This window comes from Lupinus angustifolius, chromosome LG09 (genome assembly GCF_001865875.1).
Source record: "Lupinus angustifolius cultivar Tanjil chromosome LG09, LupAngTanjil_v1.0, whole genome shotgun sequence".
Classification (NCBI taxonomy): Eukaryota; Viridiplantae; Streptophyta; class Magnoliopsida; order Fabales; family Fabaceae; genus Lupinus; species Lupinus angustifolius.
This window is the reverse complement of record NC_032017.1, coordinates 543211-564103: the sequence shown is the minus strand read 5'-3', so window position 1 is coordinate 564103 and position 20893 is coordinate 543211. Positions and strand designations below refer to the sequence as shown.

Below are 20893 nucleotides of genomic sequence, written 5' to 3'. Positions count from 1 at the left end.
CACCTATGAAAAAGAACTTATAGTTGTAATATTTGTAGTTCAAAAGTGGATGCACTATTTGTTGAACAAACATTTTATTATTAAGACTGGTCATATAAATTTGAAGTATATGTTGGATCAGAGATTAACTACTGTATTTCAACAAAAATGGTTGATTAAACTCAGGAAATTTGATTTTTCTATTGAGTACAAGAAAAGGAATGAGAATGTAGTTGTTGATGCTCTTTCTAGAATGGAAAGGATTGAATGTCAGACACTATTGGTACACACTATTGACTCAAATGTGGTAGAAAAAATTAAGAAGACCTGGTTAAGTGATGATGGTCTTTAGAGATTGATATCTCAGCTAAAGACATACTCTGCTACACATAAACACTACACTTGGAATGGTCTAAAACTAAGAAGAAAAGGAAAATTGGTATTGGGTAAGGACTCACCACTTAGACAATAATTATTAAAGTGGCTCTATGCTACAACACCAGGAGGCCACTCTAGCAAAAATGATCTTATTCAGAGGGTCAAGTCGTGCTCTGCTAGAAAGGATTGGACAATAATGTGAAAACTTTCATTGAACACTATTTAATTTGTCAAAGATGCAAGTATGGCACAAATGCTTACCCTAGATTATTACAACCATTACCCATCCTTAATCATGTTTGGCAACACATCACAATGGACTTCATTGAATGCTTACCTAACTTTTATGGGAAACAAGTCATTTTTGTGGTAGTGGATAGATTAAGCAAGGTTGCTCACTTCATGCAGCTAGCTCATCCATAAACTGCTAGTATTATAGCCCAATCATTCATGTACAATGTCTTCAAATTACACAGTTTCCCAGACTCCATCACAAGTGATAGAGATCCAGTATTCATTAGCAACTTTTGGCAATATCTAATGGGTTTCCAAGGTGTCCAATTGCAGATATCTACTTCATATCACCCTCAGACAAATGGCCAATCTGGAGTGGTAAATAGATACTTAGAAACCTACTTGAGTTGTATGTGTGCAGAGACCCCACAATAATGGTCTAATTAGCTGGTCATTAGCTGAATAGTGGTACAATACTATCTTTCACACTTTTATCCAAGCTACTCCCTATGAGATTGTCTATGAACAACCTCCTTCAGCATATCTGCCTTATTTACCTGGAGAATCTAAAGTATAACTAGTGGATAGGAGTTTGGCCAAAATAGAAGAGATGTTAAAGGCACTTAAATTTCATCTTATAAGAACCCAAGACAGAATGAAACAATTGATTGATAAGCATAGAAGTGACAGTCAATTCAAGGAAGGGGATTTGGTTTATGTCAAGTTGCACTCTTATAAGCAAGTCTCAGTTGCATCTAGATCTAATGAGAAACTTGCTCCAAAATATTTTGGGCATTTTCCAATTGTCAGTAAGGTAAGAGCAGTGGCTTACAAGTTGCACCTTTCAACTCACTGTAAGATACATAATATCTTTCATATATCTCAACTAAAACAACATGTAGGACAAGTTGTCACTTCCACTAAATATTCCTTTGGGTATCATTGAAGACCCTGCTGCCAAGGAACCAGAAATCATACTCGATAGAATCACTATGAAAGCAAGGGTCAGGCCGTGACAAAGGTCTTGGTCAAGTGGAAGCATTAATTACTTGAAAATGCTTCATGAGAATTATACTATGATCTTTGCAAGAAGTTTTCAAATTTTCATTCTTGAGGACAAGAATGCTTTCAAGATGAGGGCAATGATAGGGTTTAAAATGTCAAGTTGTCAAACCAATTGCCACAACAGTTAGAAATAATTATAACTGTTTTAGTTGGGTAAGTCTACAGATAGCTCATAGCACATAATACAGTTAGGGCAGTTCTTCCATTTTTAGAAAATTGTAACTTTTCTCACTATTCTACATTGTTTTCTTGGATTCTTGTTCATTAAGTAATAAGATAGTTCGAATTCATTTCTTATTCATAAGAATTCCTAATACTTGTTCCTTGAATTCTTCGTTTTCTTGAGTGAATTCCTTAAATTCTATAACACCCTTATCACTATCATGCAATTTCATAGCACATAATATGATGATGGTTTGAATGAGCATGTGTTATGGTTTGAATGAGGAAAAATCTTATTGATTGATTTTGATATTTTGTTGATTAATGGAGAGAGTAATTGAAAAATATATTTCATTCATCTATATATTTTGATGTTTATGGTTATTCACACAAATGTTATAAAATTTGATATAATTTGACTAAAAAAACATATTTAATGTACACTAAAAATTGATTTAAAAATAAATAAATACATTTTATATATCATTCACTATTTATATTTAATTATTACATATTACCCTACTTAAAATGATATTTTTACTTGTCTATAGCTCTTATAGATTATTACATTTTGAAATGATATTTGTACCTTTAGTCTGTAAAAGTTAGGTGGACCATATTCATTTTTAAATATGTCACTATAAAAGTAAATAAATAAAAGTTAGGAGGATAATATTGTATTTCGAATTAGTGTAGTTAAACAGTATTATATACTATATAATTTGTTTATCTTTTATGAACAAGGTTTGGAAGTGATATATTATTTGTATATCATGTTCTCTGGTCTTCCATTTGAGTGTCTTTCGAGACTAACCCTTAGTCCAAGGTTTGGTCTGATAAAACTCTCCAATAAGAAACAATATAGTGATGAATCTCTTATAATTTGTACTCTAATTGTCTTTGCTGAAATTTATCCTTAAAACTCATACTCTTATTAATTATCTATTGAAATATCTTTATCATTAGCTCATTCCTAATAAATGTTTCCTCTTATATGTATTATTACCTGAATTAGTGCTTTAAATTGTACTTTGTGACGAAAATATTATGATATTGAGATTATTAATAAGGTTATCGCGACCACAATTACTATATTTTTCCACAATTTTAATAAACACAATATATTTACAATCACAATTTAAAACATTGACATAAACCAACCTATAAATAAAAACAATAATGACCAAATCTTAACAAACCCATACATTAAAAGGGAGAAAAAGATATCAATTACATTTTTAATAGCTAAAGAGTTCTTGATAAATTAGCAAGGAAACAAATATATTTCGGGTGTATAATAGAAAACTTATAATTTTACTACTGCGCTTATGCATGTAGAAAACATGCATTTGAATCATGAAATGAAGGAAAATTATCTTTAAATCTGGATCCACGGTCACAACAGAATTTCTGATATCTTAAGATCTAGGTATTCTACGAAACCGCATAGCAACCTCATGATAAACGTGACCATAACCACAATTTAAAACTTTGACGATGTTAATGGGAATGATTTAGTCATGCCAGCATAGAAGCATGACTACACATCTTCTGATTATGTATAGTCTTCCTTTCTGCTCTTTGAGGTACCCTCCAAGCCTTCTGCATGGTACCTTCTTCTTTGAAGCTCTTGTAGATTCAGTGTTCATCTTTGTATTATTTATCAAAGATCCAACCTTTTCTTTGCTCCTTTCTTTTGTTCTGCTTACACTATGAATATAAACATAAATTTTTGTACTATCAAGAGTATCCTCACATTTTACGGGTAAGAAACTAATCTCTTCTGAAGTGTGCAGTTGCCCCTCCCAACAAATGTCACTCCCAGTAATCGAACCCTTAAACTTTTTATCTTTCTAAAGATCTAGCAGAATACACAAGCAAGTATAGAGAATTTGTGTGTTGAAACTAGAAACCCTTTGAGGCAATGTTTCAAATGAGGCTCCGAAGGGCTTCTTATAGAACAAACAAGAAAGTGTGTGTGGTCCACGGTTCCAAAGGAAAATGTCCCCAGGGCCCCAAATTCTGATTCCATGTTATTATTTTCTATTTATCTCTCTACACCAACATTTTTGCAGCATCAACCACCATGATAAGTGCATTGTCGGTCATTGAATTAAAACTAAGGAATACTAACTCTATTCATTTTTAATTATTTTATTTACTACTAATAAATCTATCATATCATTTTTCATTATAAAATTAAGATAAGATTAATGATTACTTTTACAACTTTTCTTATACTTAAATAGTAAAGAAATACCAACAAGATGTTAGTCTAGTTGTGTAAGGTTTCACTAGATTTTAGGATGGTCAAAAGATCAACAGTTTAATTCTTGTAAACGACACTTATTGGGAGAGACAGCCACACACTCCGAAATAAATTAGTTTCTTACCCAAAAAAGTAAGGGGATGATACTCAATACAAAGAAAAGTAGTAAAGGAAATAATGTGCAAATGTAAATGACTATAATTATTATAGAGAAATAAAAGTTCAAATGTTTAATTCATCAGAACAATACTTGTTGAAAGGGATGATCATACAGTTAGAATTTCTAACAGTTTAGGGTCACAAATATAATTCTATAATTGTGTTATGGCCATTATTTAATTAGCCAAATATAAAATGGTCTTCAGGAATTAATTTGGTGGCTAAGTGCATATGTGTCATGAAATATTATAAGTGTAGATATCTTCAGGCCATTTCTGGTTTGATGACGGGACTGAATTAGAATTATTGCAACTTAAGTAGTAACCGCTACGGTTACTTTTATGGGTTATGGTCTTCATTTGTAAAGTAACATGTTTGGTTGAGTAACTGATGAGATAAAAGATGGATTGATGAGGAGTTGTCAATAAGATTACAAAACCCATCAGAATTCTATTAGCTCAGACTCTCCTTGGCTTTTCATTCTAGATCCTCGTACCCACATACCCTTGAAAATTCCAAATGGTTAATCAAGGTATGCTTTTCTTCTTCACTATGCACTCAATTGAAGTTTCTTCAGTCTAGATCAGGGTTGTTCCATTTGGGTTTATGTATGGGTATAAACATTTTGTTATAGGAACAAAGCCCTGATCATTAGGTTTCCGCATTCAGTTTAAAGGATTATACAGAGAAATCCAACAATTGGTATCAGAGCCACCCTAATTTGATTCCTGTGTGAAATTTGGTCTTCTGAAGTAATTCATTTTCTTCCCCAAATTTGGATTAATTGTTTTCTTTTTTTGGGTTTGATGATTTATCTATGCCATGGATTGATTAGGATAGAAATTCATCGTTTTCCATGTGCATATAGATAGATTCGAATTGAATCAATGATTTTCTGATGTTTTTTTGTGTGGTTTTTTCGGATAGAACTGATGTAGAAACTGCCATGTTCATTTAAACAGAAGCATCGTTTTTTTTCACCCTGGCGAGAGTACGCTAGCCCAAGCGAGAGTACGGGCGACATAAGGCTCGCCCAAGCAAAAAAAAATTTAAGGGAAATTTAAGATTTATGGTGCTTAGGTATCTTTGTGCATTAACTTTGGTTATTATTTGGTTATCCATTAAGTTGTCTATTATTTCAAGTGAGCCAATTGAAGTGAAATGTCGTCAAAGTGACCTCTCTCATGCATATAACTCATGAGGAATATTAGATGTAAGTGTGTATGATTATTCATGCGAGTATTAATTGGCTCAAAGGAAAGTTAATATTTGGCTGAAGATCATACACACATGTGATGATAAACATGTTATAATTCTAAAGTTTTTATACATGTGACTCATGAATCAATCCAAAGAGGAATTCGTCAGTTGACATGCCTTATTATAAATGTTTGATCATTACAACAAGAGTATCACTTGTAGTTAATATTACGAATTTATTAATGAAAATTGAGTTAATTAATTCAACAAACGACTCACTAGTCTGACTAATGATTCATTGGCCAAATAGCCTGATTGAGTCGACGATCCTTCAAAGTCCAAACAATTTCTCCGTCCATATACAAATAGAAAGATCTTTGAGAATTTTTCAAAACTCCATTAATCACAAATGTTATGTTGCATGTTGATTACCTAATGGCTAGTGCCATTATTTATTATTCCCCAAGTAAGTAAAACTACCAATTACCAACAAAAATAAAATGGTGCACTTTTTAATTATACCGTCCACTCTCTCTAGTCCCTATGACCTTCATCAACTAACTCTTTCACCCTCAAATTTACTCTTTACCCATTTTTCAAATTTTAATTACCCACATGATTCACACTTATTTTGACCCACCACACTCTTTCTTTAATTTCTTCTATACTCTTTAAAACTATATAAAACACTATTGCCACCCTCATTTTTTTTCACTTGTCCTCTATTATTTTCTCATCCAAAAATCTACTAAGTTAAGCAAATATTTATCAATAAATCACAAATCATGGCTTGTTCAAGCTATGCTTTGAATACTATCCCTTCTTCCTTTGTGAATCCTTCTAGCATTCAATCAAGATCATTATTCACAACCCCAATTGCCAAAAATTTCTCACCATTTACTCCATCAAACTCCAAAAATCTCAAGCTTAGTTCTACTTTGTCACACACTTTCTTGTCTTCAGTACCAAGGAAATCATTCTCTTGCAGAAGCCAAGCTGAGCCTATTGACACTGGTTCGGTTCATTACCCATAATTTTATTTTGTTTATACATTATTAATCATTAAATCTAGTTATAGAATTGTTAATATTAAAACATAAAGATGTTATTTTTTTGGGTTGTCATATGACATTTTTTTAAATAATTGAATGGTGGTTAATAATATGTAATCTCAATAATAGTTCTATAATTGTATGAAAACTTCTCTAACTCTTAACTTGACACACATAGGGGATGGGTATCCTCTCCAGTACTAGAGAGTTTAGTACTTGGTAGAATTATGATACGTGTCAAAAAATTCTTTCTAAAGGTCATGATTTTATATTATTTTTAAATAAAAAATAAATAAATAAAGTTTAAAAAAATTCAACCACATATCTTAGTAATGGTCTTTCCATTAATGGAGAGGAGTTAAACTCCACATAGGGTCGGTCATGAGCATGTGCCATAAGTGCGACCACTCAGGGCTCACGATAATAAGGAACTATTTTTAATTTTTTATTAAATATATTTATTGATTTTGTTTTGTTTTATTAATACATTTAAAGCTTTAAAGTTCATGGAAATTTAAAATTGATAGATTGATGTTTTTATGTTAAGTTTTACATAGTCTTCAAAAAATCATCATACTGTAAAAATGTGACACAAAGTGTGAGATCAATAACTACATAATTTTCTCAAACTCTATAAAAAAGACTCCCTGTAATTATTTTTAATAAATTTAGGGTCTATATTTTTTCTTGCACAATTCTCATATAAAAATGTGAGAACAATAGATTTGAGCTTTACAAACAATCATAAATAGTTAGGATTAAAAGTTAGTTGTTAGTCATATGATAGTCATGTACATGTATCTTCTAATCTTAATCATTCAATCAAGATATAGTGATTCATACTAAATGTTTTCATTTCTCGGATAGCTTATTGTTCTAATTCCCTATATATATATATATATATATTATGGCCCATTTGTTTTAATATTGGCCCTTTTTTATGCTATATTTTCCAGAGAAAGTTCAAGAACTGCATGTGTATGAACTCAACGAAAGAGATCGTGGGAGCCCAGTTTACCTTCGATTGAGTCATAAACCTGTGAATTCCCTTGGTGATCTAGTACCCTTTAGCAACAAGGTACCTTAATTTAACTTCATAATATCAACTCATTTTTGTTCAATTACACTCCATCATGCATGTATTCTTCAATATTTTCAAATTGCAAACTCCATCACATAATATGGCCACAATAGTATGGTTATAGTGGTCGTCGTAACCATATCACACTATAATTATGGTGTGACACAAATTATAATGATATGGCCATGTTGGACTGCATGTAAGCCGCATTTGGTTGTAACATGACCGCATCAGGCCACATCAGACCTAATCGATTTTAAAAATATTTTTTACTCACAAAATAATCAACACCGCAACGGTCACAATTCGCATCACAGCAGACATAATGACCACAATCACAATAACTACAACCATGACTACAACCACAGTTTAAAACATTTCACTGTATTTAACTATTTTACTCATCTGTTTGAACTTTTTTGGTGTTGGACTATATAGTTATACACTGGAGACTTGCAAAAACGCATTGGAATATCAGCAGGAATATGCATTTTGATCCAACACAAAACAGAAAAGAAAGGAGACAGATATGAAGCTATATACAGTATGTATTTTGGGAACTATGGTCACATAGCATTGCAAGGACCATACCTAACTTATGAAGATACTTATCTATCTGTGACTGGTGGATCTGGTATATTTGAGGGTGTTTCAGGTCAAGTTAAGCTTCAACAAATTGTGTATCCATTTAAGATTTTCTACACTTTTTATCTTAAGGGTATTAAGGATTTGCCTGATGAACTTCTTGTTAAACCTGTTGAGCCACATCCTTCTGTTGAGGCTAGTCCTGATGCTAAGGCTCTTAAGCCCCATGCTACTATAATTGCTGGTTTTACTGATTGATGAACCCTAATATTCTTATTTTAGGGTTTACTTAATAAAAATGGGAATGGGTTTTGTGGTGCATGGTTTTCTGTAATTTTATTGAGCTTCATTTATGTTTTGTAATATGATATGAGAGTAGAGATTAATGGAAAGTGCATTACTTTTTAATAAAATAATATTAGAACTTTTGTAACTTTTTTCTTGTTCCTTACATTCGAATACTAGAGATCCAATATTTGAGAATATTCCAACCCGTGAAATTAACATATGAATGATATTTTTTTACTTTATTATTTATTAATATTTTAGTTAGAGTAAATTATATTAAAACTCCATTATTATAGTTAAATTATATTTTTTTGTAATCATTTTTTAAATATTACATTCACCGCCTTTATATGGGTAGTAATAGTTACTTGTTCCACACACGGAAAATTTTACTCATACATTCCCAAGATCCATATGAGCACGGGTTGTGACTACATGCTACCCGTTCTACACACGAATTTTTTTCTTGTGCATGCTCGAGATCCATATAGCTACGTGCTTGCAGATTTTCTTGTGAGTTTTAACGGATACTCATGACTTTATCTTAGATGTTTATAATTTGATTTTTTTTCTTACCATAGTTGCTTTTGGAGATCTTGTATGTCAAGTACATGTTAGGCATATAAAAAACAATGAAAATAAAATTACTTGAACGAGGTGTGCAATATGCACTACAAATTAAATCATACAAAATTAAAAAAATTAAATTCAACAATATATTAAAGTAATATACACTACCGAGTTAATTCGATTTATTGTCGGTCCTAATTATAAGTGACACTAAAATCTTACTAAACTCCATGAAAAATAACAATAACGAATTGATGATAATCCTGTTTAAATATGTTCTCTTTAATCGGTTTATTTTGTTGTCATTAGTTTATGAATCGATACAGTATGTGTTCTTAATCAAGTCACCAAAATCGTTATTTGGAAAAGTCACAAGGTCCAAATCTCACCAAGTGTAATATTACATTACATCATGAAAACCAATAAAACTATACAAGATTTAACTATCACCCTCAAATAAGAAATAGTTATGGACTTTTGTTGGATTTGGGGAGTCCAAATTATGAGAACAAAATGAACAATAAGGACAAGAGGAAGCAGAACCTTTAACTGTGTCTTTGTAGTTGATTTTTAAGGCTATGTTTGTTTGAATGAATATAATTGCATTCTTGGGAATGTTATTTCCAAGAATGCTATTAACAGGATTATTATTTAGGGGTATTTTAATAAATATGTTTGTTTGAGATTTGAGAATTTTTGGAAATGATTTCAAAGTTTGTTTGGTTATATATATTTTTGGAAATATATCATAATCATAAAATATTTTTATTTTAGAAAGAATGATAGAGTTACACTTTAGGTAGCTTAGACATATGTAAAGGTAGTCTTTGTAAGCTCATATAAGAATAGTAAATCAAATTGAGATTAATCCAATCTCTAGAGGAAGATATAAGTCAAGAAAAATTATATAGATATTAACGCTTTATTAATGGACACAACTTATATATAGAGTATATTGTATCATTTAATTCATGTAGTTAACATCTCCTATAAAGACTTGATTGCTTAAAATAAATTAAATAGGGAAGACTATTGTTAGTTATTTATTATTATTATTATTATATAAAACATTTAAAATTTATTAAGTTGATATTTTTAAAAAGTATACAATTGTAGAAAAACAATAGTATATAAAACATATTTTCCACTAATTTGCATTTATATCCTTATGGAAAATTATTTTTGTTAGATTCTGAAAATGTAGGGTATATTGGAGAGGTGGAATGGGAGTTAGAGATAGATGTTTTGTATTTTTATCATGCTATTCCAATACTCTTGGAGATGGGAATGAAAAGAGAGCAAAAACGTGTTTAAATTACTTTCATGCCGATAACTCTTTCCTTGTTTTTTAAAACTTGAAACAAATAAACATGTTATTCTCGTGAGACATCTTTTGTCACACAATTTGTATCGCTCAATGTGTCATCAACAATAATTGATGATAAAAACCAAAGCCAAAACTTCATTGAATCTTACCTATCTCCCCTTATTGTTATTCAATGCTACGGAAAGACCCTTATGATCCACTTGTAAATTGAGTTTTAAAGGGAAAGGAACCGAAAAGGAAAGCTTAAGTTGAGATTAGCACTGGAGCCTTTCTTTTCCCTTCCGATTCAAAACACGACTCACAAATATTTCATAACACAATTGCATAAACAGCATTTGTGAGCAAGCTAAATTTAAATTATCTAATAAAATAAAAGCCACAATGAAAAAATAAAGAAATTGCAGTAAAAATTACTCAATACTCAATCTCATAGAATACCCAAAAAAACAAGAACCACCAAAGTACACCAGATAATTTAGAAACTACATTTCATTCTCCTTGAAAAATGGTCTAAGATCAAAATGAAAAAAAACAGAACACAGAACAAAGGCTTTTACTATTTTACTGATCACCAGGAAGTGTCTTAATGATATCAGAATCACCTGAAAAAACAAATAACAAAAGAAATTAGAAAATCATAAACAAATATCAAAGTGGTTTCAAATATTTTGAAGAGTTATGGAAAATTTACCTGGGTCAACAATGCTGAGGCAACAAACTCTGTAATACTTTCCACATGCAGTGCCAAGATCAACATTGTCTATAACATTGAACAATAAATAGTTTTTAAGATGTGTTCAATAAATCACGGGTACATCAAACAGATAAATAACACAATGCTTGTGATATATTTTGACAAGAAAAACAGCACCAAATGCATACATTCAGTGATAAAACCAAAATCACTTGATTATTATAATGTTACAATTGTTCAGTTGATGAAGGAAAAAACATACTAGAAAAAACTCGTGTGCAGCATTTAAAAATGCTTCTAGATGCTTTGATTAGTAAATAATATCCTTCAGATGTAAATGTTTTTAGCTTTAAAGATGATAGGCAATATCACAAATGTTTCAACGGCTTAACGTTACTGTAAGTGCAAATCATATAAATTCACTCAGAAAATTAATCGTCATATACTTTTCCAAGCATAGTGTTCATTTCATTTGCATGATATTCTCGATGTGATTCCTTAACATATAAACTATAATTAATTCAAGTTCAACACATGCACTGGCCTGAATTATCAAGTCTAATATAGTCATGTGTGATAATCAACAAAATAACTGAGTCAAACAACTCGCAACCAAAAAGATCCAAATCGGAAATGAAAGAAAAAATGAAGCTGCCAAATAAAAAAGGTATTAGATTATGAACTTACTTCCATTGTAATGATGAACTCCAACCTTTGCCAACATAGCATAGTATTCGATTTCGGACTTCCTCAAAGGAGGACAGTTGTTAGCAATGATAATCAGTTTCCCTGCCATAAAACACCAATTAACATTCCCAAAATAAAAACCCCACAAGTTAATTAAACTGTCCTCCATGATCCGAACAATTAATCGGTTTAAACCAACCTTCACGACGATCCCCGACAAATTAAACTCTAATTCATGATTGGAACAAATTGATTCAAATGGTAATACCAACATCTTTTTAACATCAACAGCTATTAAACAAATCAAAATTAATCTTCCAAACCATGATTTTTAACTACAACAACAATAATCACCTAAATGAAACAAATTTATAGTAGTGATTGGTTGCAGAATCCACCAAAACTTTAACATTGCAACAACCACTATAATCATGTGTCACAATTTAAAACCTCATTTCCAACCAACCAATTTCATAAATCAATGTCCATAACCACAATTTCCAACATCAAAATTACATCTTTATTAATCAAAACAACCCACATCACAAAAAAAAAACAACCCCATCATTGCATTTTTCTCAATATCATAGAAAAAACACAAAAACATTAAAAAAAATAAGAAAACAAAGTAATTATAAAATTACCCTTTGAGCTTCTGAGTGATTTGAGAACAGTTTTATAACCAAGGGTATATTTGCCACTTTTCATAACAAGAGCGAGCCTATTGTTAATGCTCTCATGGGTCTTCTTCTGTATAATAAACAAAACAAGACAAAACAAATCAAAACAAAACAAAACAAATCAAAACAAATCAAAAATGAGTAGAAAATAAATGAAGTGAAATGAATAGAAAGAAGATTCGTACGGTTTTCTTTGCTGCAACCATTTTTGGATTGGTTTAGTGAAGAAGTGAGTTATGGTCAGATGCAGAAAATTGATAGACCCTGAACCTAATAGAAGCGGCAAAATTCTATATATATGTGCTTGGAAACTACACCTAGGGTTTCAATTGGGTTTGGGCCTGGGCTTGGGCCTGGGCATAATGAAAATAATTGACAACCACAGTGGTTTTATTTTTTTAAAGAAACAAAATCATGCCCTATTCATTTATTTTATAGGGGAAAAATACCAACGGGTTGTTGGTTTAAGTGGTACATGTTTGATTTCTCTTAAGCAAAGTCGTGGGTTCGAGTCTTGTGGATGAAATAATATTTGCTGAGAGAGTTAGTCTCATATACATGTGGGTGTTCCCGACTCGAATAAGATTGCTTCTAGTGCGAGGATACATGTGGGAAACAAACAAAAATAGGGAAAAATCAATGTATGAAATAACGGCGTAAGAAATTGTTATTATATCATTAATCATATGTATTTAATGGGAAAATCATCTTTAGTATTGGAGATATAAAAGTGTCGTCACATTATATTTAAAAAATAAAAATGACTTATATTTAATAATTATTAATTCTAAATAAGTGTAAGATGTATTTTCACTAGAATTTAATAAGATGATTGTGTAGATTGCAGCAACACCTAACAGGAATGTGTTTACACCACATGGAATAATATATTGGGCCTCAAACTAAGATATAACATAGAGCCCAAACAAAAGATTGTTTAAATAATATATGTTGCAACCATTTATTGCTGGCTCCCAAGTGGCTTGTTGGTTAAAACTTAGGTTCTCAACCTCCAAGTCCTTGGTTTGAAGCTAGCAAAAAGAAAGGGAAAGAAACATAGAAAAAAATGAGGTATTCCAAAATACCTCTCCCATGTTTTTCTCTCAATTTTTCCTTTCATCATTGTTTAAAACAGAGAACATCTTCCTCATGGAGACCACATCTTCTGTATCACAATATCGTGTATAATAATTAAACTTTTAATTTAAATATATTTTTTTCAAATAATCACAACTCATAGTATATGAAATAACATACAATGTGGGACAAAAGATGTGATTCATTTATGATCACTACTATATTAGTTTTTATAGGTATTCTAAATTACCTCCACTTTGTTTTTTATTCTTTTTAAATTTTATTTTGGGCCATCATATTATCATTGAAAAAATACAAAAACTATTTCTAAGAATGCTATGTGATAAATGTCCTAGCTAGTTGAATTAGTTGTGATATTTGATAGAGTGCCACATTAAGTATACAATTATATAAATATGCTTAGACATTGGTGCACAATGCATTAGCCATTTTGGTGAATTTTGAGATTGTGTGTAAATATTTTTCTAGATGTTACTTCATAAGCTATTAATTGTGATTGGATGGAAAAAATGTATTTGCGATAAAATTATTATAATTATTAAGTTTTTTCTGACTAATCACAACTAATGACACATTAGTTATACATTTTATCGGATAGAAGATGTGTTCCCTTCTTAAACTTATGCATTAGGTTTCCTTCATCAATCATTTGAAATTTTGGATACATCCTAACTTTTAAAAAAAATAAGAAATTTCCTTCCTAACCAATTTTGTCTAAACTTTAAATCGAAATCTTATCTTGAATTTTAGAATATGATAACTGAAATTTTATCTCTAAATTATATAATAAATGTGAGAAATAGAAATATAGAACAAAGGTAAAACTAGTGAAGATTCAGTTGCCCTTAAATCACTATACAAGTCTTTTCAATGTTCATAAATCTCAATACATGTAATAATCTTTTGATACATTACTCTTGCACATTGAAAGATCCTCTTACGGTCCATTTACGAGTTAAGTTTTGGAGTGGAAGGAAATGAAAGACTTCAGGGTTATGAAATATACTTGTGAAATGGCTTGCCTTCCATTTTCTTTTTTCCTTCTCCAAAACCCAACTTGCAAACGGACTCTTAATGCTCATATTTCCGGCAAGTTTGGGATTTAATAACAGCCTAAAGAACTGGAAAACTTCTTGGCTTCAGGCAAGTAAAGACTCATCAATGGCACAAGGAGAGAGCTTGCCCCTATTCACTACTCCACCGAACGAAATTATTAATTGCAGACTGCATCACATAATATGGCCACAACATCGCGGTTGCGGCGACTGTTGCAGGCGCAAGGAAAACAAAGTGACTTCTTCAATCCGACTCTTTCGAATTACAGTCATCAGCAGAGGAGAGCTCGCAATTCACCAAATTTGGAAGACTCCCTTGCATATTGTCCGTAGTATTATTTCTCACTCTTCCATGCCTGTCGCGAATATTAACACCGGTCGGGAAAGGGACCTGTGTTATACTAACAAAGTTAGTAGTGAATGTGCAGCTTCCTCTCTTGGTAAAAAAGACAAGTGAAAATCTTAAATGGCTTGCTTAGATTCTATACCATGCTTGAAGCATGATAAAGGATACGTGTAATGAAACTCGTAAATGGATCCTAAAGGAAATTTATACCTCAACACCGGCATTAGGACCTTCAGTATTGAAGAGGATTGGTCTGCAGCGCTTATCCTCGTTCATCAAGCTCGAATTTTGGAAGTGAGAAATAAGCGCTTCTTTCCCTTGTATGCGAGCGTATGCGAGTAATGCCACTTTCTCGCTATTGAATTTCTCCCATTTCTTCCCATTGAACACCTGCCAGAATTGCATCATAAGCTTTTAGTCTATTGGTACATGATTTGTGTAAATGTATGTGATTTAGATAATAGACTTTACTGCTACCATTGCCGTTATTATCACTATAGTTTTCGGTAGCTAACCTGATAGAACGGTATAATCATGCTCGGATTAATCATGTTGATGAATGCATATCCGACATTGCATTTATTCTGCAGTGAATGTTAATTTCATGTGAATAATGAATAAGTTAAAAAGGAATGTTAATTTCCTGCTACCATAACACAACACAAAACAGAGAAAGCAGAGCAAAGTTTCTGGAAAATTTGAAAACAAAATGGACCATAAAAACTTCAGTGATTTGAAAGAAAAGGCACTTGCTTTGAAATCAATCGGCAGATAAACAAAGTCGTAAGTTCCTTTATGGCGTTCGTCAATTGCAGCCAGAAGCATCTTGGATGTATATCTGCAAAAGAACAAGTCATAGTCAAGAAAAATGAGAACATCAAAAAATCAATGTAAATAATGAGTGTATAAAAGTCCTCATTTTCGGCAAAAACTACTTTGGACAAATGACAAGGATCACAGGCTTGATTTTGTGGTTATATACACAACAACACCAAAAGAAGTTCCTAGATGAAACATCGATTGAGTTTTCTGAAAGCGATTCTTTCAAACGCAATTTTCACATAAACCGTTCGTCGAGTAGAAGACAATTTAGAACAAAGCCAACGGAAACTATGTCTAGATTGTTTTTACCGATATCCCGAATGAGCAAAGCACCAATTTAATGAGCATGACTGCCTTAAGAAATTATCTATCTGAGATTTTTTGTAAACTCCTAAATTTCTTGTGAAGTGAAAGCAGAACTCAAAACATACCAAATGAATATAGAATTCTTATGCATCAAATAAGGAATGTGAAAAATTAAATACAAAATGCTATTCAGCATCACATATGGTATGTCACTTACTTGTTAGGAATGTTCTTTATCATAAGTGTTGTTCGGTTATCTTCCCCGCACTTTATGCGGTCAATATCGAGCTCATACTGTTTCTTGTCAGCCAGGTTTGGCTCGCCTTCATTTCTTCGGCTTCTAACACGTTCTTTGTGAGTATTAAATTGATTAATAATAGGAATCATATGGTTTCTTCTAGGAAACATGAGATCCCTTTGGTTATGAAATTGGAGTCCTACATTCCTTGGTGGGATTTGAAGGTCAACACAGTTTCCACCAAAATGAGGAAAGATATCATGAGAAACAAAATCCACAAATTGTGGTGTATTACTGCAAAATCTCATGCTCCCGAGAGAGCCGGGATGGAAGGCATAAGCTTCAGAAGGAGACTCCGCTGCATAGATATGCCGTCTGTCCCAAATAGGAGAGTTGACTGCAGGAGCTGATAGCACATGCTGGTTCATCATATGTGATGGTGACATAGGGTGTCCATGCAATCTTGGCAATGTAGGGGCTGAACAAAGTCCATCAAAATACGGCGGTGAATTTGGAAACATCGTTGCGGGAGGCTGATAGGAGTTACTCCATTCACAACGATGATCTGGAATACGGCAGCATCCATTACCCGGGGATTTAAAAGCTGAAGAGAAAAGGTAATGTTATGGATTCAACAAACATAGGAAGAATGAAACCAAAATCCGGAACGGACAGGAAACATTAATTACTGAACTTACTAATTAATGCATGTTTCGAGTTACCACCTTCATTGAATTGCATGGAGTGTGCATTGGAGTTTACTTGACAAAACTGCATGTTATCTGTTCTTCCCCGTGTTTTAAGATTGGCGTTTACTCTCATCTCCGTAGGATTATAGTGAACACCGTTAGCTAAATTATCATCGCATTCTGGAGGAGAAGGAGGATGAAAAGCTGATGCAGCTCGAATATCCAAATTCAACGGGCCTGGTATACTATACTCGTTAATTCCACATCGGCTGTCAATTGATTTAACTTTGACCTGAGACGGTAAAGTGTTAGGAACACTTGAAGAGAGTCCATGAGTAAAAGCAGTTTCCATGCTTGGTTCATGCATAGCAGACTCAACACTCGGCATTCTTCCATTGTGCATACTGCCGGATTTACTTACTCCATGCAAATCTGGTCCAACCAATGTAGAAATAATAGTGAGGGAAAATATACTTTTGCTTTTAAATTGATACTGAATGACCATATACAATACCTGGGAAGCTAGTAGATGACTTAAGAGGAGGGTAACTCTGATGCAGATAAAGGTCGGAATCTTTTTGTTTTAATTCGGGGTGGATCTGTCGTATACTGCAGATGAAAGTTAAAGGAAAGAAGAATTAGAATACAGAATGTAATAATTAACCAAAAAACTAAATGCCTACTGAGTACTGATCGTGTAGTTTGATGCTTGAAGCAATGATAAACATGAAATTCAGAAAGCATATACAGAGGAAAAACACAACGCGTCGTGGAGAGTACAACCTTTTCGAGTCAACAGGCTGGTTTGAGTCTCCCAATTCCATTCCTCCAACACTGCTAAAAATATCCAACTCATCCATATCATCGCTGGTGCTGTCTTCGATGATTTGTTCGAGTCCATCAGTCAGTCCAGAAAGCAAATCATCATCACTAGGGAGTAGATTTCCAATAGTTTGAGCCTCGAGTTCTTCAAGCGAATCAAAAAGCTTATCTTCCTCATAATGAGATGCAAAAGTATCGACCGAATGTCCATATAAAGCATTATCTGCTGACAATCCCACTGCACCAGTAGAAGTCATACAAAGACATAGCATATTACATTTTTTATTTCAATTTAGCACAATATAATAAAATTTCATTCAATATTCAAGAGGTTGAGAAAACTTGCATTTCTTGCGAAACAACTCCGATAGAGAACTCGAGAAGAGGTTACTTTCATCCTTAGTAGATATTATATTAACATCTCTGCTTTCTGAAAATTTGGATACTGGTTTTACATCCAAGCTAGGCCTTGATCCTTGACCGGAACCTACATGACACGCAAAGTCCGAGAATGATTAGACGTGCCATCCGTACCGACAATGCAGTGCATGTTTGTGAGTTACTTTATGTTCTTGAAATAAGCAAGTTTTGGAATGTTCTAAGGATTTTGCAGGTTGGCATTGTATTGATGTAAGTTGTTAGTAGAAGAAGGACCTAAAAGGCTAAAAGCTTAAGTTGTTATATGGAAACAGAGGAATTGCTTATGTTTTTGTACCAACCACATGAAATTGTTAAAGTTGATCGGCCATTAAAATCATGCGTTCAAATCCTGGAAACAACTTCTGCGCTTGTGGAAATAAGACTGTGGATATCCTATCCAAATCCTACTAAGTCGCGTAAGGCTGCGTACATCTATCCTCCTCAGACCCCACTTGGTGGGAGCCTCGTGCACTAACTAGCCTTATTATGTATATATATATATATAAGTCATTTAGCACCAGATAATTCACTCCAATAACAAAATCATGACACAAAATTAAAAAATATAGAAAGAGAATCAAATAGTTTACTAATACTAACCATAGCAATTACCTGGCTTATTTGATTTCCACAATCCAGCATGCCTCTGCCAAGAAAAAGACCAACATTATTTAGATTTCCTTACAAAAGCTCCTAAACAACATCATATAAAACAGCCGACAATGTATGAATTTTATATATTATCAATGTATCATCCATCATTTATGTCTTATCATAGTTGACTTTTCGAAAAAAGTAACACAAATAAGTGGTAAATATTGTACTGACTGTGTATAAATCTTTACGCTCTATTTAAAATGGAATATACTTAAAATGATGAAACCAAAAGATACCTCAGTAGATGACCAAATATCTTCAGATGAAAATGGCAATGAAGATAAACTTTTGAAGCCCATTATTTCAGAAGGCATGATGAATCTCAAAATCAGAATATATATATATATATATATATATTAAAAACACTAACTTTTTTATATCCCTATAGCAGTTTATTCAATTCAATACTTTGCCTCCAAGTAAGAAAACTGCAAGAACAACAAAAATAACTTAGAAACTGCTTCCAATAAATAAATACTCACTAAACTTTAGTCCACATGAAATTCATACATGGACACATAGTAAATCATGAATATCATAATCAACTATATCAATTCTGAATAATAATATTGTGGTCCCTTAATTTATTTGCTTTTTCAATTTGACCCCTTCATTCTTTCAACTCACTTTGCCTCTTTAAACTTTTTTTCATATGATAGGAGCTAGACTCTGCTCCATTATAGGAGATGACAGTTATGTAGAAAAACTAAGGAATAATAATAATTACATCCTTTAATTTATATTAATATTACATTTTTATCATTAAAAGTATACATAACTATCCACTCCAGTAATCTTAGCAAAAAAAACTCAAAAAACAAATAAATTAAGAGACTAAAAAATGTGTTTTTTTTGGCTGATTTGTAATAAAAAATCGAAATTGAAACAAACCCAGAAATGAGAAGAAGAGAAAAAAACTGAGCCTTTTGGAAATGGGAAAAAATGAAGAAGAATAGATAAGTAAGTGTGATAAAGGGAAAGAATTTAGGTAAATATAGAGAGGAAGAGAAAGAAGAAGTGAGAGAGAAAAAAGGAATAAATTAAGGGATAAGGCAAAGTGGTAAATTGCAAAAATGGGTTATGTGTAGCGTGCAAGATCCTTCATCCAAATCTTCTCATTCCATTTTCATATTACCTTGCATTGCACGTTAACATTTCCATGGAGAATGAACTTCAAATTGGGTTCTCAAGTTTCTCCGGTGCCGGAATCTCAGTTTACCGGTGACTGAGAATAATATAAAAGCTTGACATCTGTTTTGTTCCATAAAAGTGTACCAAAAGACACGAAGTCATTTTTTTTAAGGAATTTTTATTTATCACTTCCAAATTATTTATTTACACTTTTCAATGATTGTGTCATTACTAAAGTGCTACTTTTTTAGGTCATAATAAATCTTTCATATTTATTCTTTCTTTTTTTTTACTCAGGATAAGATTGGGGTGATTTTTTATCATGCTAGATCTTTCTGTTTACTAGACAATGGTAATATTGATATCGACTCGTGATAGTATATTTGTTGAAAGGACAATCACGTACTTTGAAATGAATTAGTTTCAATATTGTGAAATTTAAGTTGAATATCAAATCAGAAGAGATATCGTATTAGGTTTAACCAGTTTAAAGTTTACACAGTTAAACTGTTCAGTCAAACAATGTGGTTTAATATATAATTATCAGTTTTTATAAATAAACATATAATTATATATGAATGTAAAATTTTATATAATTAATAATTACTATAATTAAATTTAAATAATATCTTTCAATATTTTTGGATCGGACTAAAACAAAATATTAAAAAGTGATGTTCATTTTTTTTTAATTTTAAGGAAAATGTCTGGTTTACTTCCCGAGTTATTCTGGTTTCACCAGGTTTAACACGGCCATACCTAAATTTTCCCGGTTTAAAATAGTCCAACACTCATTTGGTTAAGATTGCAAAATAGAGTCGTTTTCAAGTCCGGTCAGTGATCAAATCGATAAGACTGCCTAGTACAGTCTGGTTCATATAAATTGATTAATTCATTAC

General features: G+C 32.1%; 3 protein-coding genes across 6 annotated transcripts; 1 reads left to right on the top strand and 2 right to left on the bottom strand.

The window, feature by feature from the left end:
* Window positions 6167-8552, top strand: LOC109355798 (allene oxide cyclase, chloroplastic-like). The gene is made up of 3 exons (XM_019599019.1): window positions 6167-6460; window positions 7455-7576; window positions 8018-8552. Exons 1-3 carry the CDS (start codon window positions 6232-6234, stop codon window positions 8420-8422), a joined length of 756 nt encoding a protein of 251 aa, XP_019454564.1. The 5' UTR covers window positions 6167-6231; the 3' UTR covers window positions 8423-8552.
* Window positions 10734-12710, bottom strand: LOC109355799 (60S ribosomal protein L30). The gene is made up of 5 exons (XM_019599020.1): window positions 12596-12710; window positions 12375-12480; window positions 11731-11832; window positions 11041-11109; window positions 10734-10951 (listed from the first exon to the last, which is right to left on the bottom strand). The coding sequence occupies exons 1-5, from the start codon at window positions 12614-12616 to the stop codon at window positions 10911-10913; spliced, it is 339 nt and encodes a 112-aa protein (XP_019454565.1). The 5' UTR covers window positions 12617-12710; the 3' UTR covers window positions 10734-10910.
* Window positions 14363-19374, bottom strand: LOC109355706 (protein MEI2-like 4). Of its 4 annotated transcripts, none has more exons than XM_019598892.1 (11): window positions 19100-19374; window positions 18807-18852; window positions 18133-18273; window positions 17745-18024; window positions 17479-17573; window positions 16974-17396; window positions 16255-16879; window positions 15663-15747; window positions 15425-15493; window positions 15120-15299; window positions 14363-14954 (listed from the first exon to the last, which is right to left on the bottom strand). In XM_019598892.1, exons 1-11 carry the CDS (start codon window positions 19175-19177, stop codon window positions 14808-14810), a joined length of 2169 nt encoding a protein of 722 aa, XP_019454437.1. In that variant the 5' UTR covers window positions 19178-19374; the 3' UTR covers window positions 14363-14807. The 4 variants fall into 4 exon arrangements, with proteins under 4 accessions (XP_019454437.1, XP_019454440.1, XP_019454439.1 ...); XM_019598895.1 differs by having other exon boundaries at window positions 18819-18852; XM_019598894.1 differs by having other exon boundaries at window positions 17748-18024; window positions 19100-19373.